The sequence below is a fragment of the Crinia signifera genome, chromosome 4 (assembly GCF_055691185.1).
Source record: "Crinia signifera chromosome 4, ASM5569118v1, whole genome shotgun sequence".
Lineage (NCBI taxonomy): Eukaryota > Metazoa > Chordata > Amphibia > Anura > Myobatrachidae > Crinia > Crinia signifera.
In genome coordinates this window covers 338428942-338450363 of record NC_139220.1, presented here as the reverse complement: position 1 = coordinate 338450363, position 21422 = coordinate 338428942, and the positions used below count along the sequence as shown (strand labels likewise).

The 21422-nt window shown below is 52.5% G+C and overlaps 1 protein-coding gene across 1 annotated transcript in view; it reads right to left on the bottom strand.

Annotated features, from left to right (window-relative positions):
- Window positions 1-21422, bottom strand: part of LOC146073527 (thialysine N-epsilon-acetyltransferase-like) — a 39344-nt gene that overhangs the window by 16854 nt on the left and 1068 nt on the right. The window contains exons 2-3 of the mRNA XM_083180703.1: window positions 20204-20255; window positions 18114-18200 (exon numbers count right to left, since the gene is read on the bottom strand). Of these exons, the coding sequence (XP_083036829.1) occupies window positions 18114-18200; window positions 20204-20255 (139 nt within the window). The remainder of the gene's footprint in view (window positions 1-18113; window positions 18201-20203; window positions 20256-21422) is intronic.

The following is a 21422-nucleotide window of genomic DNA, read 5'->3' as shown; positions in this document are numbered from 1 at the left end:
GAGAGGCAGTGTGTGACAGAGAGAAGCATTGTGTGACAGGTATAGGGAGAGGCAGTAGGTTAGATGAAGAGAGGGGGACAGGGAGAGGCAGTGGGTGACAGAGAGAAGCATTGTGTGACAGGTATAGGGATAGGTAGTAGGTTAGATGAAGAGAGGGGGACAGGGAGAGATTAGTGGGTGACAGAGAAGCATTGTGTGACAGGTATAGGGAGAGGCAGTAGGTTAGATGAAGAGAGGGGGACAGGGAGAGGCAGTGGGTGACAGAGAAGCATTGTGTGACAGGGATAGGGATAGGTAGTAGGTTAGATGAAGAGAGGGGGACAGGGGGAGGCAGTTGGGGACAGAGGGAAGCATTGTGTGACAGGAATAGGGAGAGGCAGTAGGTTAGATGAAGAGAGGGGGACAGGGAGAGGCAGTGGGTGACAGAGGGAAGCATTGTGTGACAGGTATAGGGATAGGTAGTAGGTTAGATGAAGAGAGGGGGACAGGGAGAGACAGTGGGGGACGGAGGGAAGCATTGTGTGACAGGTATAGGGAGAGGCAGTAGGTTAGATGAAGAGAGGGGGACAGGGAGAGGCAGTGGGTGACAGAGAGAAGCATTGTGTGACAGGTATAGGGAGAGGCAGTGGGTTAGATGAAGAGAGAGGGACAGGGAGAGGCAGTCGGTGACAGAGAGAAGCATTGTGTGACAGGTATAGGGAGAGGCAGTAGGTTAGATGAAGAGAGGGGGACAGGGAGAGGCAGTGGGTGACAGAGGGAAGCATTGTGTGACAGGTATAGGGGTAGGCAGTAGGTTAGATGAAGAGAGGGGGACAGGGAGAGGCAGTGGGTGACAGAGAAGCATTGTGTGACAGGTATAGGGATAGGTAGTAGGTTAGATGAAGAGAGGGGGACAGGGAGAGGCAGTTGGGGACAGAGAGAAGCATTGTGTGACAGGTATAGGGAGAGGCAGTAGGTTAGAAGAAGAGAGGGGAACAGGGAGAGGCAGTGGGGGACAGAGGGAAGCATTGTGTGACAGGTATAGGGAGAGGCAGTAGGTTAGATGAAGAGAGGGGGACAGGGAGAGGCAGTGGGTGACAGAGAAGCATTGTGTGACAGGTATAGGGATAGGTAGTAGGTTAGATGAAGAGAGGGGGACAGGGAGAGGCAGTTGGGGACAGAGAGAAGCATTGTGTGACAGGTATAGGGATAGGTAGTAGGTTAGATGAAGAGAGGGGGACAGGGAGAGTCAGTGGGTGACAGAGAGAAGCATTGTGTGACAGGTATAGGGAGAGGCAGTAGGTTAGATGAAGAGAGGGGGACAGGGAGAGGCAGTGGGTGACAGAGAGAAGCATTGTGTGACAGGTATAGGGAGAGGCAGTGGGTTAGATGAAGAGAGGGGGACAGGGAGAGGCAGTGGGGGACAGAGAGAAGCATTGTGTGACAGGTATAGGGATAGGTAGTAGGTTAGATGAAGAGAGGGGGACAGGGAGAGGCAGTGGGGGACAGAGAGAAGCATTGTGTGACAGGTATAGGGATAGGTAGTAGGTTAGATGAAGAGAGGGGGACAGGGAGAGGCAGTGGGGGACAGAGAGAAGCATTGTGTGACAGGTATAGGGATAGGTAGTAGGTTAGATGAAGAGAGGGGGACAGGGAGAGATTAGTGGGTGACAGAGAGAAGCATTGTGTGACAGGTATAGGGATAGGTAGTAGGTTAGATGAAGAGAGGGGGACAGGGAGAGATTAGTGGGTGACAGAGAGAAGCATTGTGTGACAGGTATAGGGATAGGTAGTAGGTTAGATGAAGAGAGGGGGACAGGGAGAGGCAGTGGGGGACAGAGAGAAGCATTGTGTGACAGGTATAGGGATAGGTAGTAGGTTAGATGAAGAGAGGGGGACAGGGAGAGGCAGTGGGTGACAGAGAGAAGCATTGTGTGACCGGTATAGGGACAGGCAGTAGGTTAGATGAAGAGAGGTGGACAGGTTGAGGCAGTGGGTGACAGAGAGAAGCATTGTGTGACCGGTATAGGGACAGGCAGTAGGTTAGATGAAGAGAGGGGGACAGGGAGAGGCAGTGGGTGACAGAGGGAAGCATTGTGTGACAGGTATAGGGAGAGGTAGTAGGTTAGATGAAGAGAGGGGGACAGGGAGAGATTAGTGGGTGACAGAGGGAAGCATTGTGTGACAGGTATAGGGATAGGTAGTAGGTTAGATGAAGAGAGGGGGACAGGGAGAGATTAGTGGGTGACAGAGGGAAGCAGTGTGTGACAGGTATAGGGGTAGGCAGTAGGTTAGATGAAGAGAGGGGGACAGGGAGAGATTAGTGGGTGACAGAGGGAAGCATTGTGTGACAGGTATAGGGAGAAGCAGTAGGTTAGATGAAGAGAGGGGGACAGGGAGAGGCAGTGGGTGACAGAGGGAAGCATTGTGTGACAGGTATAGGGACAGGCAGTAGGTTAGATGAAGAGAGGGGGACAGGGAGAGATTAGTGGGTGACAGAGAGAAGCATTGTGTGACAGGGATAGGGAGAGGCAGCGGGTTAGATGAAGAGAGGGGGACAGGGAGAGATTAGTGGGTGACAGAGAAGCATTGTGTGACAGGTATAGGGAGAGGCAGTAGGTTAGATGAAGAGAGAGGGACAGGGAGAGATTAGTGGGTGACAGAGAAGCATTGTGTGACAGGTATAGGGGTAGGCAGTAGGTTAGATGAAGAGAGGGGGACAGGGAGAGGCAGTGGGTGACAGAGGGAAGCATTGTGTGACAGGTATAGGGAGAGGCAGTAGGTTAGATGAAGAGAGGGGGACAGGGAGAGGCAGTGGGTGACAGAGGGAAGCATTGTGTGACAGGTATAGGGAGAGGCAGTAGGTTAGATGAAGAGAGGGGGACAGGGAGAGGCAGTGGGTGACAGAGAGAAGCATTGTGTGACAGGTATAGGGAGAGGCAGTAGGTTAGATGAAGAGAGGGGGACAGGGAGAGATTAGTGGGTGACAGAGAGAAGCATTGTGTGACAGGTATAGGGACAGGCAGTAGGTTAGATGAAGAGAGGGGGACAGGGAGAGGCAGTGGGTGACAGAGGGAAGCATTGTGTGACAGGTATAGGGATAGGTAGTAGGTTAGATGAAGAGAGGGGGACAGGGAGAGGCAGTGGGGGACAGAGGGAAGCATTGTGTGACAGGTATAGGGATAGGCAGTAGGTTAGATAAGGAGAGGGGGACAGGGAGAGGCAGTGGGTGACAGAGGGAAGCCTTGTGTGACAGGTATAGGGATAGGTAGTAGGTTAGATGAAGAGAGGGGGACAGGGAGAGGCAGTGGGTGACAGAGGGAAGCATTGTGTGACAGGTATAGGGAGAGGCAGTAGGTTAGATGAAGAGAGGGGGACAGGGAGAGGCAGTGGGTGACAGAGAGAAGCATTGTGTGACAGGTATAGGGAGAGGTAGTAGGTTAGATGAAGAGAGGGGGACAGGGAGAGATTAGTGGGTGACAGAGGGAAGCATTGTGTGACAGGTATAGGGATAGGTAGTAGGTTAGATGAAGAGAGGGGGACAGGGAGAGATTAGTGGGTGACAGAGGGAAGCATTGTGTGACAGGTATAGGGAGAAGCAGTAGGTTAGATGAAGAGAGGGGGACAGGGAGAGGCAGTGGGTGACAGAGGGAAGCATTGTGTGACAGGTATAGGGACAGGCAGTAGGTTAGATGAAGAGAGGGGGACAGGGAGAGATTAGTGGGTGACAGAGAGAAGCATTGTGTGACAGGGATAGGGAGAGGCAGCGGGTTAGATGAAGAGAGGGGGACAGGGAGAGATTAGTGGGTGACAGAGAAGCATTGTGTGACAGGTATAGGGAGAGGCAGTAGGTTAGATGAAGAGAGAGGGACAGGGAGAGATTAGTGGGTGACAGAGAAGCATTGTGTGACAGGTATAGGGGTAGGCAGTAGGTTAGATGAAGAGAGGGGGACAGGGAGAGGCAGTGGGTGACAGAGGGAAGCATTGTGTGACAGGTATAGGGAGAGGCAGTAGGTTAGATGAAGAGAGGGGGACAGGGAGAGGCAGTGGGTGACAGAGGGAAGCATTGTGTGACAGGTATAGGGAGAGGCAGTAGGTTAGATGAAGAGAGGGGGACAGGGAGAGGCAGTGGGTGACAGAGAGAAGCATTGTGTGACAGGTATAGGGAGAGGCAGTAGGTTAGATGAAGAGAGGGGGACAGGGAGAGATTAGTGGGTGACAGAGAGAAGCATTGTGTGACAGGTATAGGGACAGGCAGTAGGTTAGATGAAGAGAGGGGGACAGGGAGAGGCAGTGGGTGACAGAGGGAAGCATTGTGTGACAGGTATAGGGATAGGTAGTAGGTTAGATGAAGAGAGGGGGACAGGGAGAGGCAGTGGGGGACAGAGGGAAGCATTGTGTGACAGGTATAGGGATAGGCAGTAGGTTAGATAAGGAGAGGGGGACAGGGAGAGGCAGTGGGTGACAGAGGGAAGCCTTGTGTGACAGGTATAGGGATAGGTAGTAGGTTAGATGAAGAGAGGGGGACAGGGAGAGGCAGTGGGTGACAGAGGGAAGCATTGTGTGACAGGTATAGGGAGAGGCAGTAGGTTAGATGAAGAGAGGGGGACAGGGAGAGGCAGTGGGTGACAGAGGGAAGCATTGTGTGACAGGTATAGGGAGAGGCAGTAGGTTAGATGAAGAGAGGGGGACAGGGAGAGGCAGTGGGTGACAGAGAGAAGCATTGTGTGACAGGTATAGGGAGAGGCAGTAGGTTAGATGAAGAGAGGGGGACAGGGAGAGATTAGTGGGTGACAGAGAGAAGCATTGTGTGACAGGTATAGGGACAGGCAGTAGGTTAGATAAGGAGAGGGGGACAGGGAGAGGCAGTGGGTGACAGAGGGAAGCATTGTGTGACAGGTATAGGGATAGGTAGTAGGTTAGATGAAGAGAGGGGGACAGGGAGAGGCAGTGGGGGACAGAGGGAAGCATTGTGTGACAGGTATAGGGATAGGCAGTAGGTTAGATAAGGAGAGGGGGACAGGGAGAGGCAGTGGGTGACAGAGGGAAGCATTGTGTGACAGGTATAGGGATAGGTAGTAGGTTAGATGAAGAGAGGGGGACAGGGAGAAATTAGTGGGTGACAGTGGGAAGCATTGTGTGACAGGTATAGGGAGAGGCAGTGGGTTAGATGAAGAGAGGGGGACAGGGAGAGGCAGTAAGTGACAGAGAGAAGCATTGTGTGACAGGTATAGGGGTAGGCAGTAGGTTAGATGAGGAGAGGGGGACATGGAGAGGCAGTGGGTGACAGAGGGAAGCATTGTGTGACAGGTATAGGGATAGGCAGTAGGTTAGATAAGGAGAGGGGGACAGGGAGAGGCAGTGGGTGACAGAGGGAAGCATTGTGTGACAGGTATAGGGATAGGTAGTAGGTTAGATGAAGAGAGGGGGACAGGGAGAGGCAGTGGGTGACAGAGGGAAGCCTTGTGTGACAGGTATAGGGAGAGGCAGTAGGTTAGATGAAGAGAGGGGGACAGGGAGAGGCAGTGGGTGACAGAGGGAAGCATTGTGTGACAGGTATAGGGAGAGGCAGTAGGTTAGATGAAGAGAGGGGGACAGGGAGAGGCAGTGGGTGACAGAGAGAAGCATTGTGTGACAGGTATAGGGAGAGGCAGTAGGTTAGATGAAGAGAGGGGGACAGGGAGAGGCAGTGGGTGACAGAGAGAAGCATTGTGTGACAGGTATAGGGAGAGGCAGTAGGTTAGATGAAGAGAGGGGGACAGGGAGAGATTAGTGGGTGACAGAGAGAAGCATTGTGTGACAGGTATAGGGACAGGCAGTAGGTTAGATGAAGAGAGGGGGACAGGGAGAGGCAGTGGGTGACAGAGGGAAGCATTGTGTGACAGGTATAGGGATAGGTAGTAGGTTAGATGAAGAGAGGGGGACAGGGAGAGGCAGTGGGGGACAGAGGGAAGCATTGTGTGACAGGTATAGGGATAGGCAGTAGGTTAGATAAGGAGAGGGGGACAGGGAGAGGCAGTGGGTGACAGAGAGAAGCATTGTGTGACAGGTATAGGGGTAGGCAGTAGGTTAGATGAGGAGAGGGGGACATGGAGAGGCAGTGGGTGACAGAGAGAAGCATTGTGTGACAGGTATAGGGAGAGGCAGTAGGTTAGATGAAGAGAGGGGGACAGGGAGAGGCAGTGGGTGACAGAGAGAAGCATTGTGTGACAGGTATAGGGATAGGTAGTAGGTTAGATGTAGAGAGGGGGACAGGGAGAGATTAGTGGGTAACAGAGGGAAGCATTGGGTGATAGGGATAGGTAGTAGGTTAGATGAAGAGAGGGGGACAGGGAGAGGCAGTGGGGGACAGAGAGAAGCATTGTGTGACAGGTATAGGGAGAGGCAGTAGGTTAGATGAAGAGAGGGGGACAGGGAGAGGCAGTGGGTGACAGAGAGAAGCATTGTGTGACAGGTATAGGGATAGGTAGTAGGTTAGATGTAGAGAGGGGGACAGGGAGAGATTAGTGGGTAACAGAGGGAAGCATTGGGTGATAGGGATAGGTAGTAGGTTAGATGAAGAGAGGGGGACAGGGAGAGGCAGTGGGGGACAGAGAGAAGCATTGTGTGACAGGTATAGGGATAGGTAGTAGGTTAGATGAAGAGAGGGGGACAGGGAGAGGCAGTGGGGGACAGAGGGAAGCATTGTGTGACAGGTATAGGGATAGGCAGTAGGTTAGATAAGGAGAGGGGGACAGGGAGAGGCAGTGGGTGACAGAGAGAAGCATTGTGTGACAGGTATAGGGAGAGGCAGTAGGTTAGATGAAGAGAGGGGGACAGGGAGAGATTAGTGGGTGACAGAGAGAAGCATTGTGTGACAGGTATAGGGACAGGCAGTAGGTTAGATGAAGAGAGGGGGACAGGGAGAGGCAGTGGGTGACAGAGGGAAGCATTGTGTGACAGGTATAGGGATAGGTAGTAGGTTAGATGAAGAGAGGGGGACAGGGAGAGGCAGTGGGGGACAGAGGGAAGCATTGTGTGACAGGTATAGGGATAGGCAGTAGGTTAGATAAGGAGAGGGGGACAGGGAGAGGCAGTGGGTGACAGAGAGAAGCATTGTGTGACAGGTATAGGGGTAGGCAGTAGGTTAGATGAGGAGAGGGGGACATGGAGAGGCAGTGGGTGACAGAGAGAAGCATTGTGTGACAGGTATAGGGAGAGGCAGTAGGTTAGATGAAGAGAGGGGGACAGGGAGAGGCAGTGGGTGACAGAGAGAAGCATTGTGTGACAGGTATAGGGATAGGTAGTAGGTTAGATGTAGAGAGGGGGACAGGGAGAGATTAGTGGGTAACAGAGGGAAGCATTGGGTGATAGGGATAGGTAGTAGGTTAGATGAAGAGAGGGGGACAGGGAGAGGCAGTGGGGGACAGAGAGAAGCATTGTGTGACAGGTATAGGGAGAGGCAGTAGGTTAGATGAAGAGAGGGGGACAGGGAGAGGCAGTGGGTGACAGAGAGAAGCATTGTGTGACAGGTATAGGGATAGGTAGTAGGTTAGATGTAGAGAGGGGGACAGGGAGAGATTAGTGGGTAACAGAGGGAAGCATTGGGTGATAGGGATAGGTAGTAGGTTAGATGAAGAGAGGGGGACAGGGAGAGGCAGTGGGTGACAGAGGGAAGCATTGTGTGACAGGTATAGGGATAGGTAGTAGGTTAGATGAAGAGAGGGGGACAGGGAGAGGCAGTGGGGGACAGAGGGAAGCATTGTGTGACAGGTATAGGGATAGGCAGTAGGTTAGATAAGGAGAGGGGGACAGGGAGAGGCAGTGGGTGACAGAGGGAAGCATTGTGTGACAGGTATAGGGATAGGTAGTAGGTTAGATGAAGAGAGGGGGACAGGGAGAAATTAGTGGGTGACAGTGGGAAGCATTGTGTGACAGGTATAGGGAGAGGCAGTGGGTTAGATGAAGAGAGGGGGACAGGGAGAGGCAGTAGGTGACAGAGAGAAGCATTGTGTGACAGGTATAGGGGTAGGCAGTAGGTTAGATGAGGAGAGGGGGACATGGAGAGGCAGTGGGTGACAGAGAGAAGCATTGTGTGACAGGTATAGGGGTAGGCAGTAGGTTAGATGAGGAGAGGGGGACATGGAGAGGCAGTGGGTGACAGAGAGAAGCATTGTGTGACAGGTATAGGGGTAGGCAGTAGGTTAGATGAGGAGAGGGGGACATGGAGAGGCAGTGGGTGACAGAGAGAAGCATTGTGTGACAGGTATAGGGAGAGGCAGTAGGTTAGATGAAGAGAGGGGGACAGGGAGAGGCAGTGGGTGACAGAGAGAAGCATTGTGTGACAGGTATAGGGATAGGTAGTAGGTTAGATGTAGAGAGGGGGACAGGGAGAGATTAGTGGGTAACAGAGGGAAGCATTGGGTGATAGGGATAGGTAGTAGGTTAGATGAAGAGAGGGGGACAGGGAGAGGCAGTGGGGGACAGAGAGAAGCATTGTGTGACAGGTATAGGGAGAGGCAGTAGGTTAGATGAAGAGAGGGGGACAGGGAGAGATTAGTGGGTGACAGAGAAGCATTGTGTGACAGAGAGAAGCATTGTGTGACAGGTATAGGGAGAGGCAGTAGGTTAGATGAAGAGAGGGGGACAGGGAGAGGCAGTGGGTGACAGAGAGAAGCATTGTGTGACAGGTATAGGGAGAGGCAGTGGGTTAGATGAAGAGAGGGGGACAGGGAGAGGCAGTGGGGGACAGAGAGAAGCATTGTGTGACAGGTATAGGGATAGGTAGTAGGTTAGATGAAGAGAGGGGGACAGGGAGAGATTAGTGGGTGACAGAGAGAAGCATTGTGTGACAGGTATAGGGATAGGTAGTAGGTTAGATGAAGAGAGGGGGACAGGGAGAGGCAGTGGGGGACAGAGAGAAGCATTGTGTGACAGGTATAGGGATAGGTAGTAGGTTAGATGAAGAGAGGGGGACAGGGAGAGATTAGTGGGTGACAGAGAGAAGCATTGTGTGACAGGTATAGGGATAGGTAGTAGGTTAGATGAAGAGAGGGGGACAGGGAGAGATTAGTGGGTGACAGAGAGAAGCATTGTGTGACAGGTATAGGGATAGGTAGTAGGTTAGATGAAGAGAGGGGGACAGGGAGAGGCAGTGGGGGACAGAGAGAAGCATTGTGTGACAGGTATAGGGATAGGTAGTAGGTTAGATGAAGAGAGGGGGACAGGGAGAGGCAGTGGGTGACAGAGAGAAGCATTGTGTGACCGGTATAGGGACAGGCAGTAGGTTAGATGAAGAGAGGTGGACAGGTTGAGGCAGTGGGTGACAGAGAGAAGCATTGTGTGACCGGTATAGGGACAGGCAGTAGGTTAGATGAAGAGAGGGGGACAGGGAGAGGCAGTGGGTGACAGAGGGAAGCATTGTGTGACAGGTATAGGGAGAGGTAGTAGGTTAGATGAAGAGAGGGGGACAGGGAGAGATTAGTGGGTGACAGAGGGAAGCATTGTGTGACAGGTATAGGGATAGGTAGTAGGTTAGATGAAGAGAGGGGGACAGGGAGAGATTAGTGGGTGACAGAGGGAAGCAGTGTGTGACAGGTATAGGGGTAGGCAGTAGGTTAGATGAAGAGAGGGGGACAGGGAGAGATTAGTGGGTGACAGAGGGAAGCATTGTGTGACAGGTATAGGGAGAAGCAGTAGGTTAGATGAAGAGAGGGGGACAGGGAGAGGCAGTGGGTGACAGAGGGAAGCATTGTGTGACAGGTATAGGGACAGGCAGTAGGTTAGATGAAGAGAGGGGGACAGGGAGAGATTAGTGGGTGACAGAGAGAAGCATTGTGTGACAGGGATAGGGAGAGGCAGCGGGTTAGATGAAGAGAGGGGGACAGGGAGAGATTAGTGGGTGACAGAGAAGCATTGTGTGACAGGTATAGGGAGAGGCAGTAGGTTAGATGAAGAGAGAGGGACAGGGAGAGATTAGTGGGTGACAGAGAAGCATTGTGTGACAGGTATAGGGGTAGGCAGTAGGTTAGATGAAGAGAGGGGGACAGGGAGAGGCAGTGGGTGACAGAGGGAAGCATTGTGTGACAGGTATAGGGAGAGGCAGTAGGTTAGATGAAGAGAGGGGGACAGGGAGAGGCAGTGGGTGACAGAGGGAAGCATTGTGTGACAGGTATAGGGAGAGGCAGTAGGTTAGATGAAGAGAGGGGGACAGGGAGAGGCAGTGGGTGACAGAGAGAAGCATTGTGTGACAGGTATAGGGAGAGGCAGTAGGTTAGATGAAGAGAGGGGGACAGGGAGAGATTAGTGGGTGACAGAGAGAAGCATTGTGTGACAGGTATAGGGACAGGCAGTAGGTTAGATGAAGAGAGGGGGACAGGGAGAGGCAGTGGGTGACAGAGGGAAGCATTGTGTGACAGGTATAGGGATAGGTAGTAGGTTAGATGAAGAGAGGGGGACAGGGAGAGGCAGTGGGGGACAGAGGGAAGCATTGTGTGACAGGTATAGGGATAGGCAGTAGGTTAGATAAGGAGAGGGGGACAGGGAGAGGCAGTGGGTGACAGAGGGAAGCCTTGTGTGACAGGTATAGGGATAGGTAGTAGGTTAGATGAAGAGAGGGGGACAGGGAGAGGCAGTGGGTGACAGAGGGAAGCATTGTGTGACAGGTATAGGGAGAGGCAGTAGGTTAGATGAAGAGAGGGGGACAGGGAGAGGCAGTGGGTGACAGAGAGAAGCATTGTGTGACAGGTATAGGGAGAGGTAGTAGGTTAGATGAAGAGAGGGGGACAGGGAGAGATTAGTGGGTGACAGAGGGAAGCATTGTGTGACAGGTATAGGGATAGGTAGTAGGTTAGATGAAGAGAGGGGGACAGGGAGAGATTAGTGGGTGACAGAGGGAAGCATTGTGTGACAGGTATAGGGAGAAGCAGTAGGTTAGATGAAGAGAGGGGGACAGGGAGAGGCAGTGGGTGACAGAGGGAAGCATTGTGTGACAGGTATAGGGACAGGCAGTAGGTTAGATGAAGAGAGGGGGACAGGGAGAGATTAGTGGGTGACAGAGAGAAGCATTGTGTGACAGGGATAGGGAGAGGCAGCGGGTTAGATGAAGAGAGGGGGACAGGGAGAGATTAGTGGGTGACAGAGAAGCATTGTGTGACAGGTATAGGGAGAGGCAGTAGGTTAGATGAAGAGAGAGGGACAGGGAGAGATTAGTGGGTGACAGAGAAGCATTGTGTGACAGGTATAGGGGTAGGCAGTAGGTTAGATGAAGAGAGGGGGACAGGGAGAGGCAGTGGGTGACAGAGGGAAGCATTGTGTGACAGGTATAGGGAGAGGCAGTAGGTTAGATGAAGAGAGGGGGACAGGGAGAGGCAGTGGGTGACAGAGGGAAGCATTGTGTGACAGGTATAGGGAGAGGCAGTAGGTTAGATGAAGAGAGGGGGACAGGGAGAGGCAGTGGGTGACAGAGAGAAGCATTGTGTGACAGGTATAGGGAGAGGCAGTAGGTTAGATGAAGAGAGGGGGACAGGGAGAGATTAGTGGGTGACAGAGAGAAGCATTGTGTGACAGGTATAGGGACAGGCAGTAGGTTAGATGAAGAGAGGGGGACAGGGAGAGGCAGTGGGTGACAGAGGGAAGCATTGTGTGACAGGTATAGGGATAGGTAGTAGGTTAGATGAAGAGAGGGGGACAGGGAGAGGCAGTGGGGGACAGAGGGAAGCATTGTGTGACAGGTATAGGGATAGGCAGTAGGTTAGATAAGGAGAGGGGGACAGGGAGAGGCAGTGGGTGACAGAGGGAAGCCTTGTGTGACAGGTATAGGGATAGGTAGTAGGTTAGATGAAGAGAGGGGGACAGGGAGAGGCAGTGGGTGACAGAGGGAAGCATTGTGTGACAGGTATAGGGAGAGGCAGTAGGTTAGATGAAGAGAGGGGGACAGGGAGAGGCAGTGGGTGACAGAGGGAAGCATTGTGTGACAGGTATAGGGAGAGGCAGTAGGTTAGATGAAGAGAGGGGGACAGGGAGAGGCAGTGGGTGACAGAGAGAAGCATTGTGTGACAGGTATAGGGAGAGGCAGTAGGTTAGATGAAGAGAGGGGGACAGGGAGAGATTAGTGGGTGACAGAGAGAAGCATTGTGTGACAGGTATAGGGACAGGCAGTAGGTTAGATAAGGAGAGGGGGACAGGGAGAGGCAGTGGGTGACAGAGGGAAGCATTGTGTGACAGGTATAGGGATAGGTAGTAGGTTAGATGAAGAGAGGGGGACAGGGAGAGGCAGTGGGGGACAGAGGGAAGCATTGTGTGACAGGTATAGGGATAGGCAGTAGGTTAGATAAGGAGAGGGGGACAGGGAGAGGCAGTGGGTGACAGAGGGAAGCATTGTGTGACAGGTATAGGGATAGGTAGTAGGTTAGATGAAGAGAGGGGGACAGGGAGAAATTAGTGGGTGACAGTGGGAAGCATTGTGTGACAGGTATAGGGAGAGGCAGTGGGTTAGATGAAGAGAGGGGGACAGGGAGAGGCAGTAAGTGACAGAGAGAAGCATTGTGTGACAGGTATAGGGGTAGGCAGTAGGTTAGATGAGGAGAGGGGGACATGGAGAGGCAGTGGGTGACAGAGGGAAGCATTGTGTGACAGGTATAGGGATAGGCAGTAGGTTAGATAAGGAGAGGGGGACAGGGAGAGGCAGTGGGTGACAGAGGGAAGCATTGTGTGACAGGTATAGGGATAGGTAGTAGGTTAGATGAAGAGAGGGGGACAGGGAGAGGCAGTGGGTGACAGAGGGAAGCCTTGTGTGACAGGTATAGGGAGAGGCAGTAGGTTAGATGAAGAGAGGGGGACAGGGAGAGGCAGTGGGTGACAGAGGGAAGCATTGTGTGACAGGTATAGGGAGAGGCAGTAGGTTAGATGAAGAGAGGGGGACAGGGAGAGGCAGTGGGTGACAGAGAGAAGCATTGTGTGACAGGTATAGGGAGAGGCAGTAGGTTAGATGAAGAGAGGGGGACAGGGAGAGGCAGTGGGTGACAGAGAGAAGCATTGTGTGACAGGTATAGGGAGAGGCAGTAGGTTAGATGAAGAGAGGGGGACAGGGAGAGATTAGTGGGTGACAGAGAGAAGCATTGTGTGACAGGTATAGGGACAGGCAGTAGGTTAGATGAAGAGAGGGGGACAGGGAGAGGCAGTGGGTGACAGAGGGAAGCATTGTGTGACAGGTATAGGGATAGGTAGTAGGTTAGATGAAGAGAGGGGGACAGGGAGAGGCAGTGGGGGACAGAGGGAAGCATTGTGTGACAGGTATAGGGATAGGCAGTAGGTTAGATAAGGAGAGGGGGACAGGGAGAGGCAGTGGGTGACAGAGAGAAGCATTGTGTGACAGGTATAGGGGTAGGCAGTAGGTTAGATGAGGAGAGGGGGACATGGAGAGGCAGTGGGTGACAGAGAGAAGCATTGTGTGACAGGTATAGGGAGAGGCAGTAGGTTAGATGAAGAGAGGGGGACAGGGAGAGGCAGTGGGTGACAGAGAGAAGCATTGTGTGACAGGTATAGGGATAGGTAGTAGGTTAGATGTAGAGAGGGGGACAGGGAGAGATTAGTGGGTAACAGAGGGAAGCATTGGGTGATAGGGATAGGTAGTAGGTTAGATGAAGAGAGGGGGACAGGGAGAGGCAGTGGGGGACAGAGAGAAGCATTGTGTGACAGGTATAGGGAGAGGCAGTAGGTTAGATGAAGAGAGGGGGACAGGGAGAGGCAGTGGGTGACAGAGAGAAGCATTGTGTGACAGGTATAGGGATAGGTAGTAGGTTAGATGTAGAGAGGGGGACAGGGAGAGATTAGTGGGTAACAGAGGGAAGCATTGGGTGATAGGGATAGGTAGTAGGTTAGATGAAGAGAGGGGGACAGGGAGAGGCAGTGGGTGACAGAGAGAAGCATTGTGTGACAGGTATAGGGAGAGGCAGTAGGTTAGATGAAGAGAGGGGGACAGGGAGAGATTAGTGGGTGACAGAGAGAAGCATTGTGTGACAGGTATAGGGACAGGCAGTAGGTTAGATGAAGAGAGGGGGACAGGGAGAGGCAGTGGGTGACAGAGGGAAGCATTGTGTGACAGGTATAGGGATAGGTAGTAGGTTAGATGAAGAGAGGGGGACAGGGAGAGGCAGTGGGGGACAGAGGGAAGCATTGTGTGACAGGTATAGGGATAGGCAGTAGGTTAGATAAGGAGAGGGGGACAGGGAGAGGCAGTGGGTGACAGAGAGAAGCATTGTGTGACAGGTATAGGGGTAGGCAGTAGGTTAGATGAGGAGAGGGGGACATGGAGAGGCAGTGGGTGACAGAGAGAAGCATTGTGTGACAGGTATAGGGAGAGGCAGTAGGTTAGATGAAGAGAGGGGGACAGGGAGAGGCAGTGGGTGACAGAGAGAAGCATTGTGTGACAGGTATAGGGATAGGTAGTAGGTTAGATGTAGAGAGGGGGACAGGGAGAGATTAGTGGGTAACAGAGGGAAGCATTGGGTGATAGGGATAGGTAGTAGGTTAGATGAAGAGAGGGGGACAGGGAGAGGCAGTGGGGGACAGAGAGAAGCATTGTGTGACAGGTATAGGGAGAGGCAGTAGGTTAGATGAAGAGAGGGGGACAGGGAGAGGCAGTGGGTGACAGAGAGAAGCATTGTGTGACAGGTATAGGGATAGGTAGTAGGTTAGATGTAGAGAGGGGGACAGGGAGAGATTAGTGGGTAACAGAGGGAAGCATTGGGTGATAGGGATAGGTAGTAGGTTAGATGAAGAGAGGGGGACAGGGAGAGGCAGTGGGTGACAGAGGGAAGCATTGTGTGACAGGTATAGGGATAGGTAGTAGGTTAGATGAAGAGAGGGGGACAGGGAGAGGCAGTGGGGGACAGAGGGAAGCATTGTGTGACAGGTATAGGGATAGGCAGTAGGTTAGATAAGGAGAGGGGGACAGGGAGAGGCAGTGGGTGACAGAGGGAAGCATTGTGTGACAGGTATAGGGATAGGTAGTAGGTTAGATGAAGAGAGGGGGACAGGGAGAAATTAGTGGGTGACAGTGGGAAGCATTGTGTGACAGGTATAGGGAGAGGCAGTGGGTTAGATGAAGAGAGGGGGACAGGGAGAGGCAGTAGGTGACAGAGAGAAGCATTGTGTGACAGGTATAGGGGTAGGCAGTAGGTTAGATGAGGAGAGGGGGACATGGAGAGGCAGTGGGTGACAGAGAGAAGCATTGTGTGACAGGTATAGGGGTAGGCAGTAGGTTAGATGAGGAGAGGGGGACATGGAGAGGCAGTGGGTGACAGAGAGAAGCATTGTGTGACAGGTATAGGGGTAGGCAGTAGGTTAGATGAGGAGAGGGGGACATGGAGAGGCAGTGGGTGACAGAGAGAAGCATTGTGTGACAGGTATAGGGAGAGGCAGTAGGTTAGATGAAGAGAGGGGGACAGGGAGAGGCAGTGGGTGACAGAGAGAAGCATTGTGTGACAGGTATAGGGATAGGTAGTAGGTTAGATGTAGAGAGGGGGACAGGGAGAGATTAGTGGGTAACAGAGGGAAGCATTGGGTGATAGGGATAGGTAGTAGGTTAGATGAAGAGAGGGGGCCAGGGAGAGGCAGTGGGGGACAGAGAGAAGCATTGTGTGACAGGTATAGGGAGAGGCAGTAGGTTAGATGAAGAGAGGGGGACAGGGAGAGATTAGTGGGTGACAGAGAAGCATTGTGTGACAGAGAGAAGCATTGTGTGACAGGTATAGGGAGAGGCAGTAGGTTAGATGAAGAGAGGGGGACAGGGAGAGGCAGTGGGTGACAGAGGGAAGCATTGTGTGACAGGTATAGGGAGAGGCAGCGGGTTAGATGAAGAGAGGGGGACAGGGAGAGATTAGTGGGTGACAGAGAAGCATTGTGTGACAGAGAGAAGCATTGTGTGACAGGTACAGGGAGAGGCAGTGGGTTAGATGAAGAGAGGGGGACAGGGAGAGGCAGTGGGTGACAGAGAGAAGCATTGTGTGACAGGTATAGGGAGAGGCAGTAGGTTAGATGAAGAGAGGGGGACAGGGAGAGGCAGTGGGTGACAGAGGGAAGCATTGTGTGACAGGTATAGGGAGAGGCAGTGGGTTAGATGAAGAGAGGGGGACAGGGAGAGATTAGTGGGTGACAGAGAAGCATTGTGTGACAGAGAGAAGCATTGTGTGACAGGTATAGGGAGAGGCAGTAGGTTAGATGAAGAGAGGGGGACAGGGAGAGGCAGTGGGTGACAGAGAGAAGCATTGTGTGACAGGTATAGGGAGAGGCAGTAGGTTAGATGAAGAGAGGGGGACAGGGAGAGGCAGTGGGTGACAGAGAGAAGCATTGTGTGACAGGTATAGGGAGAGGCAGCGGGTTAGATGAAGAGAGGGTGACAGAGAGAAGCATTGTGTGACAGGTATAGGGAGAGGCAGTAGGTTAGATGAAGAGAGGGGGACAGGGAGAGGCAGTGGGTGACAGAGAGAAGCATTGTGTGACAGGTATAGGGAGAGGCAGTAGGTTAGATGAAGAGAGGGGGACAGGGAGAGGCAGTGGGTGACAGAGAGAAGCATTGTGTGACAGGTATAGGGAGAGGCAGCGGGTTAGATGAAGAGAGGGTGACAGAGAGAAGCATTGTGTGACAGGTATAGGGAGAGGCAGTAGGTTAGATGAAGAGAGGTGAACAGAGAGAGGCAGTGGGTGACAGAGAGAAGCATTGTGTGACAGGTATAGGGAGAGGCAGTGGGTTAGATGAAGAGAGGGGGACAGGGAGAGGCAGTGGGTGACAGAGAGAAGCATTGTGTGACAGGTATAGGGAGAGGCAGTAGGTTAGATGAAGAGAGGGGGACAGGGAGAGGCAGTGGGTGACAGAGGGAAGCATTGTGTGACAGGTATAGGGAGAGGCAGTGGGTTAGATGAAGAGAGGGGGACAGGGAGAGATTAGTGGGTGACAGAGAAGCATTGTGTGACAGAGACAAGCATTGTGTGACAGGTATAGGGAGAGGCAGTAGGTTAGATGAAGAGAGGGGGACAGGGAGAGGCAGTGGGTGACAGAGAGAAGCATTGTGTGACAGGTATAGGTAGAGGCAGTAGGTTAGATGAAGAGAGGGGGACAGGGAGAGGCAGTGGGTGACAGAGAGAAGCATTGTGTGACAGGTATAGGGATAGGTAGTAGGTTAGATGAAGAGAGGGGGACAGGGAGAGATTAGTGGGTGACAGAGAGAAGCATTGTGTGACAGGTATAGGGATAGGTAGTAGGTTAGATGAAGAGAGGGGGACAGGGAGAGGCAGTGGGTGACAGAGAGAAGCATTGTGTGACAGGTATAGGGAGAGGCAGCGGGTTAGATGAAGAGAGGGGGACAGGGAGAGGCAGTAGGGGACAGAGAGAAGCATTGTGTGACAGGTATAGGGAGAGGCAGTGGGTTAGATGAAGAGAGGGGGACAGAGAGAAGCATTGTGTGACAGGTATAGGGAGAGGCAGTGGGTTAGATGAAGAGAGGGGGACAGGGAGAGGCAGTAGGGGACAGAGAGAAGCATTGTGTGACAGGTATAGGGAGAGGCAGTGGGTTAGATGAAGAGAGGGGGACAGGGAGAGGCAGTAGGGGACAGAGAGAAGCATTGTGTGACAGGTATAGGGAGAGGCAGTGGGTTAGATGAAGAGAGGGGGACAGGGAGAGGCAGTGGGGGACAGAGAGAAGCATTGTGTGACAGATATAGGGACAAGCAGTAGGTTAGATGAAGAGAAGGGGACAGGGAGAGGCAGTGGGTGACAGAGAGAAGCATTGTGTGACAGGTATAGGGAGAGGCAGTAGGGGACAGAGAGAGGTTAATAAGTTAGTAGTTGGTACTTGTACAGATGCCCCATCAGGGCACCTGTACAAGTACCACCAGGAAAACACTGATGTCATCCTCTTCTGATCCATGGGTCCAAGCGCCACCATTAGGAGAGGACGGGCACTGGTGAGGCACTGTTACCCCTATATACCCGAAGGGGCAGATCACGGGGAAGAGGCAGGGACACGCTGCTCCTGTGTGTTCTGTCTATAACTACATGTATGTGGCTGACACTTTATATCATCAGAGTATTGCACCCCAGTTATCTCTACAGCCCCACAGCTGGCGCCATAATGGCGGTGTGGAGGTTCCCTTACCGGCTGCCCCCTTGTCTTCATCTGCACATTCTGCCACCAGACATCGAAAGAAGGGGGCAGGTTCCCCAAATCCGTCACGTAGGAGATCTGAAGATGAATCAGGGATCATTGAACAGCTCTGATTGGCCTAAAACACCAGTAATATCATGGACACGTACCCTGCCAGTATCCACATGCCCCAGTGCCCCAATTACCCCACACCACCAGCAACCACATGCCCCAGTGCCCCAGTTACCCCACACCACCAGCAACCACATGCCCCAGTGCCCCAGTTACCCCACGCCACCAGTATCCACATGCCCCGGTGCCCCAATTACCCCATGCCACCAGTATCCATATGCCCCGGTGCCCCAATTACCCCACACCACCAGTATCCACATGCCTCAGTGCCCCAATTACCCCATGCCACCAATATCCATATACCCCGGTGCCCCAATTACCCCATGCCACCAGTATTCATATGCCCAGGTGCCCCAATTACCCCATGCCACCAGTATCCATATGCCCAGGTGCCCCAATTACCCATGCCACCAGTATCCATATGCCCCGGTGCCCCAATTACCCCACGCCACCAGTATCCATATGCCCCGGTTCCCCAATTACCCCATGCCACCAGTATCCATATGCCCCGGTGCCCCAATTACCCCATCTCACCAGTAATTAAATACCCCACTGTTCCAATTACGCCCATCCCACCATTATGCCAAAAAATACCCCCTATTATGATTATTATATTCTATAGGGATCTGCAGAACATCACTCTGTCCCATCTACCCCCTGACAGGTACATAGTGATATAGCCTGCAGATTATTACATTACTGACTTCTCTAGTGATCTGCAGAACATCGCTCTGTCCAGGGGCGTAACTATAGCACCACAGCCCCCGCGACCGCGGGGGGGGCGCTATGCATGTGCGGGTGCCGGGGGCTGCAGTGCTATAGTTATGTTACACCCCGCCGCCCGCTGCACCATCCCCAGTCTTTACTTGTGCAGGTGGGGGGGACGCTGCGAGGCCGCTGGGTTGACGGACGCTGCGGGGGACACAGCTGCGGCAATTACTTACAGCTGAGCCGGGCAGGGGGAGCCGGGAGCTGTCTGTACTAAAGAAGAAAAAAAAAGCCCATACAATGAATGGGCAGCCTGTGATTGGCTGCTGAGCGCTCTCTCAGCCAATTGCTGACTGGCTGAGAGAGCGCTCAGCCAATCACAGGCTGCCGATTCATTGTATGGGCTTTTTTTTTTCTCCTTACGTACTGACAGTGACAGCTCCCGGCTCCCCCTGCCCGGCTCAGCTGTAAGTAATTGCCGCCTCTGTGTCCCCCGCAGCGTCCCCCCCCACCTGCATTGACGGCTACCTGGGGGAGCGGCAGGCGGGGGGGGGGGGCGGCAGGTGGCGGGCGGAGGGGCGGGTGAGTGGCTGGGCGCCCTCCCTTTAACGGCGGGGGGGGGCGCCCAAAATGTAGTTACGCCACTGGCTCTGTCCCATCTACCCCGACAGGTACATAGTGATATATCCTGCAGATTATAATATTACTGACCTCTCTCGTGCCCTGCAGAACATCGCTCTATCCCATCTACCCTCTGACAGGTACATACAGTAGTGATATACTCTGCAGATTATTACATAATGTTCTGCAGAGCTTTGCTCTGTTTGACACACTGGATATATACGGTCACCATACATATATATATAGGAACTGGAGAAGAACCGTCACTCAGGTCTAACTGAGCTGCAGGTGTGTGTGGCTTGCTCCGTTGCCATATGTCAGGAGGCTGCAATAAGTACAGCCAGCAATGTAGACACTGGAAAAAACAAAGGCACTCTGAGGCTTCTTGGGTGAATAAAGGTGGACCAATTTAATCCATATAGTGCACAAAAGCCTGTCATGACAGGTCCATAAAGGTCCACCTTTATTCACCCAAGAAGCCTCCGAGTGCCTTTGTTTTTTCCACTGTCTATATATATATATATATATATATATATATGTGGCTCTCAGGTCACATGAACAAGCATTGTGTGTAACCTTATCCCTTTCTATTAGTCTCCCACCCCCTGGCTTGCACTGGTTGCTCCTGCACTATACCGCACCTTCTGCCGTAATTTTCACCTGATTGGATAACTTCTCGTACTCTGCCAGTTCCTATAACAGAGGGAACGAAGCTCATTACAGATGTGAGGAGTATAACTGAGTGTAATGTACAGTCTGTATTACCCTGCATACTATCACACCGTGCACTACTACACTGCACACTATCACACGTGCACTACTACACTTTACACTATCACACCGTGCACTACTACACTGCACACTATCACACCGTGCACTATTGTGCTGCACACTATCACACGTGCACTACTACACTGCACACTATCACACCGTGCACTACTACACTGCACACTGTGCACTACTACACTGCACACTATCACATGTGCACTACTACACTGCACACTAATACACCGTGCACTACTACACTGCACACTATCACACGTGCACTACTACACTGCACACTATCACACGTGCACTATCACACAGTGCACTACTACACTGCACACCGTGCACTACTACACTGCACACTATCACACGTGCACTACTACACTGCACACTATCACACGTGCACTACTACACTGCACACTATCACATGTGCACTACTACACTGCACACTATCACGCGTGCACTACTACACTGCACACTATCACACCGTGCACTATTGTGCTGCACACTATCACAAGTGCACTACTACACTGCACACTATCACACCGTGCACTACTACACTGCACACTATCACACCGTGCACTACTACACTGCACACTATCACACGTGCACTACTACACTGCACACTATCACACGTGCACTACTACACTGCACACTATCACACAGTGCACTACTACACTGCACACTGTGCACTACTACACTGCACACTATCACACCGTGCACTACTACACTGCACACTATCACACCGTGCACTACTACACTGCACACTATCACACGTGCACTACTACACTGCACACTATCACACTGTGCACTACTATACTGCACACTATCACACCGTGCACTACTACACTACACACTATCACACCGTGCACTACTACACTGCACACTATCACAAGTGCACTACTACACTGCACACTATCACACGTGCACTACTACACTGCTCACCGTGCACTACTACACTGCACACTACCACACCGTGCACTACTGTGCTGCACACTATCACACGTGCACTACTACACTGCACACTATCACACCGTGCACTATTGTGCTGCACACTATCACACGTGCACTACTACACTGCACACTATCACACCA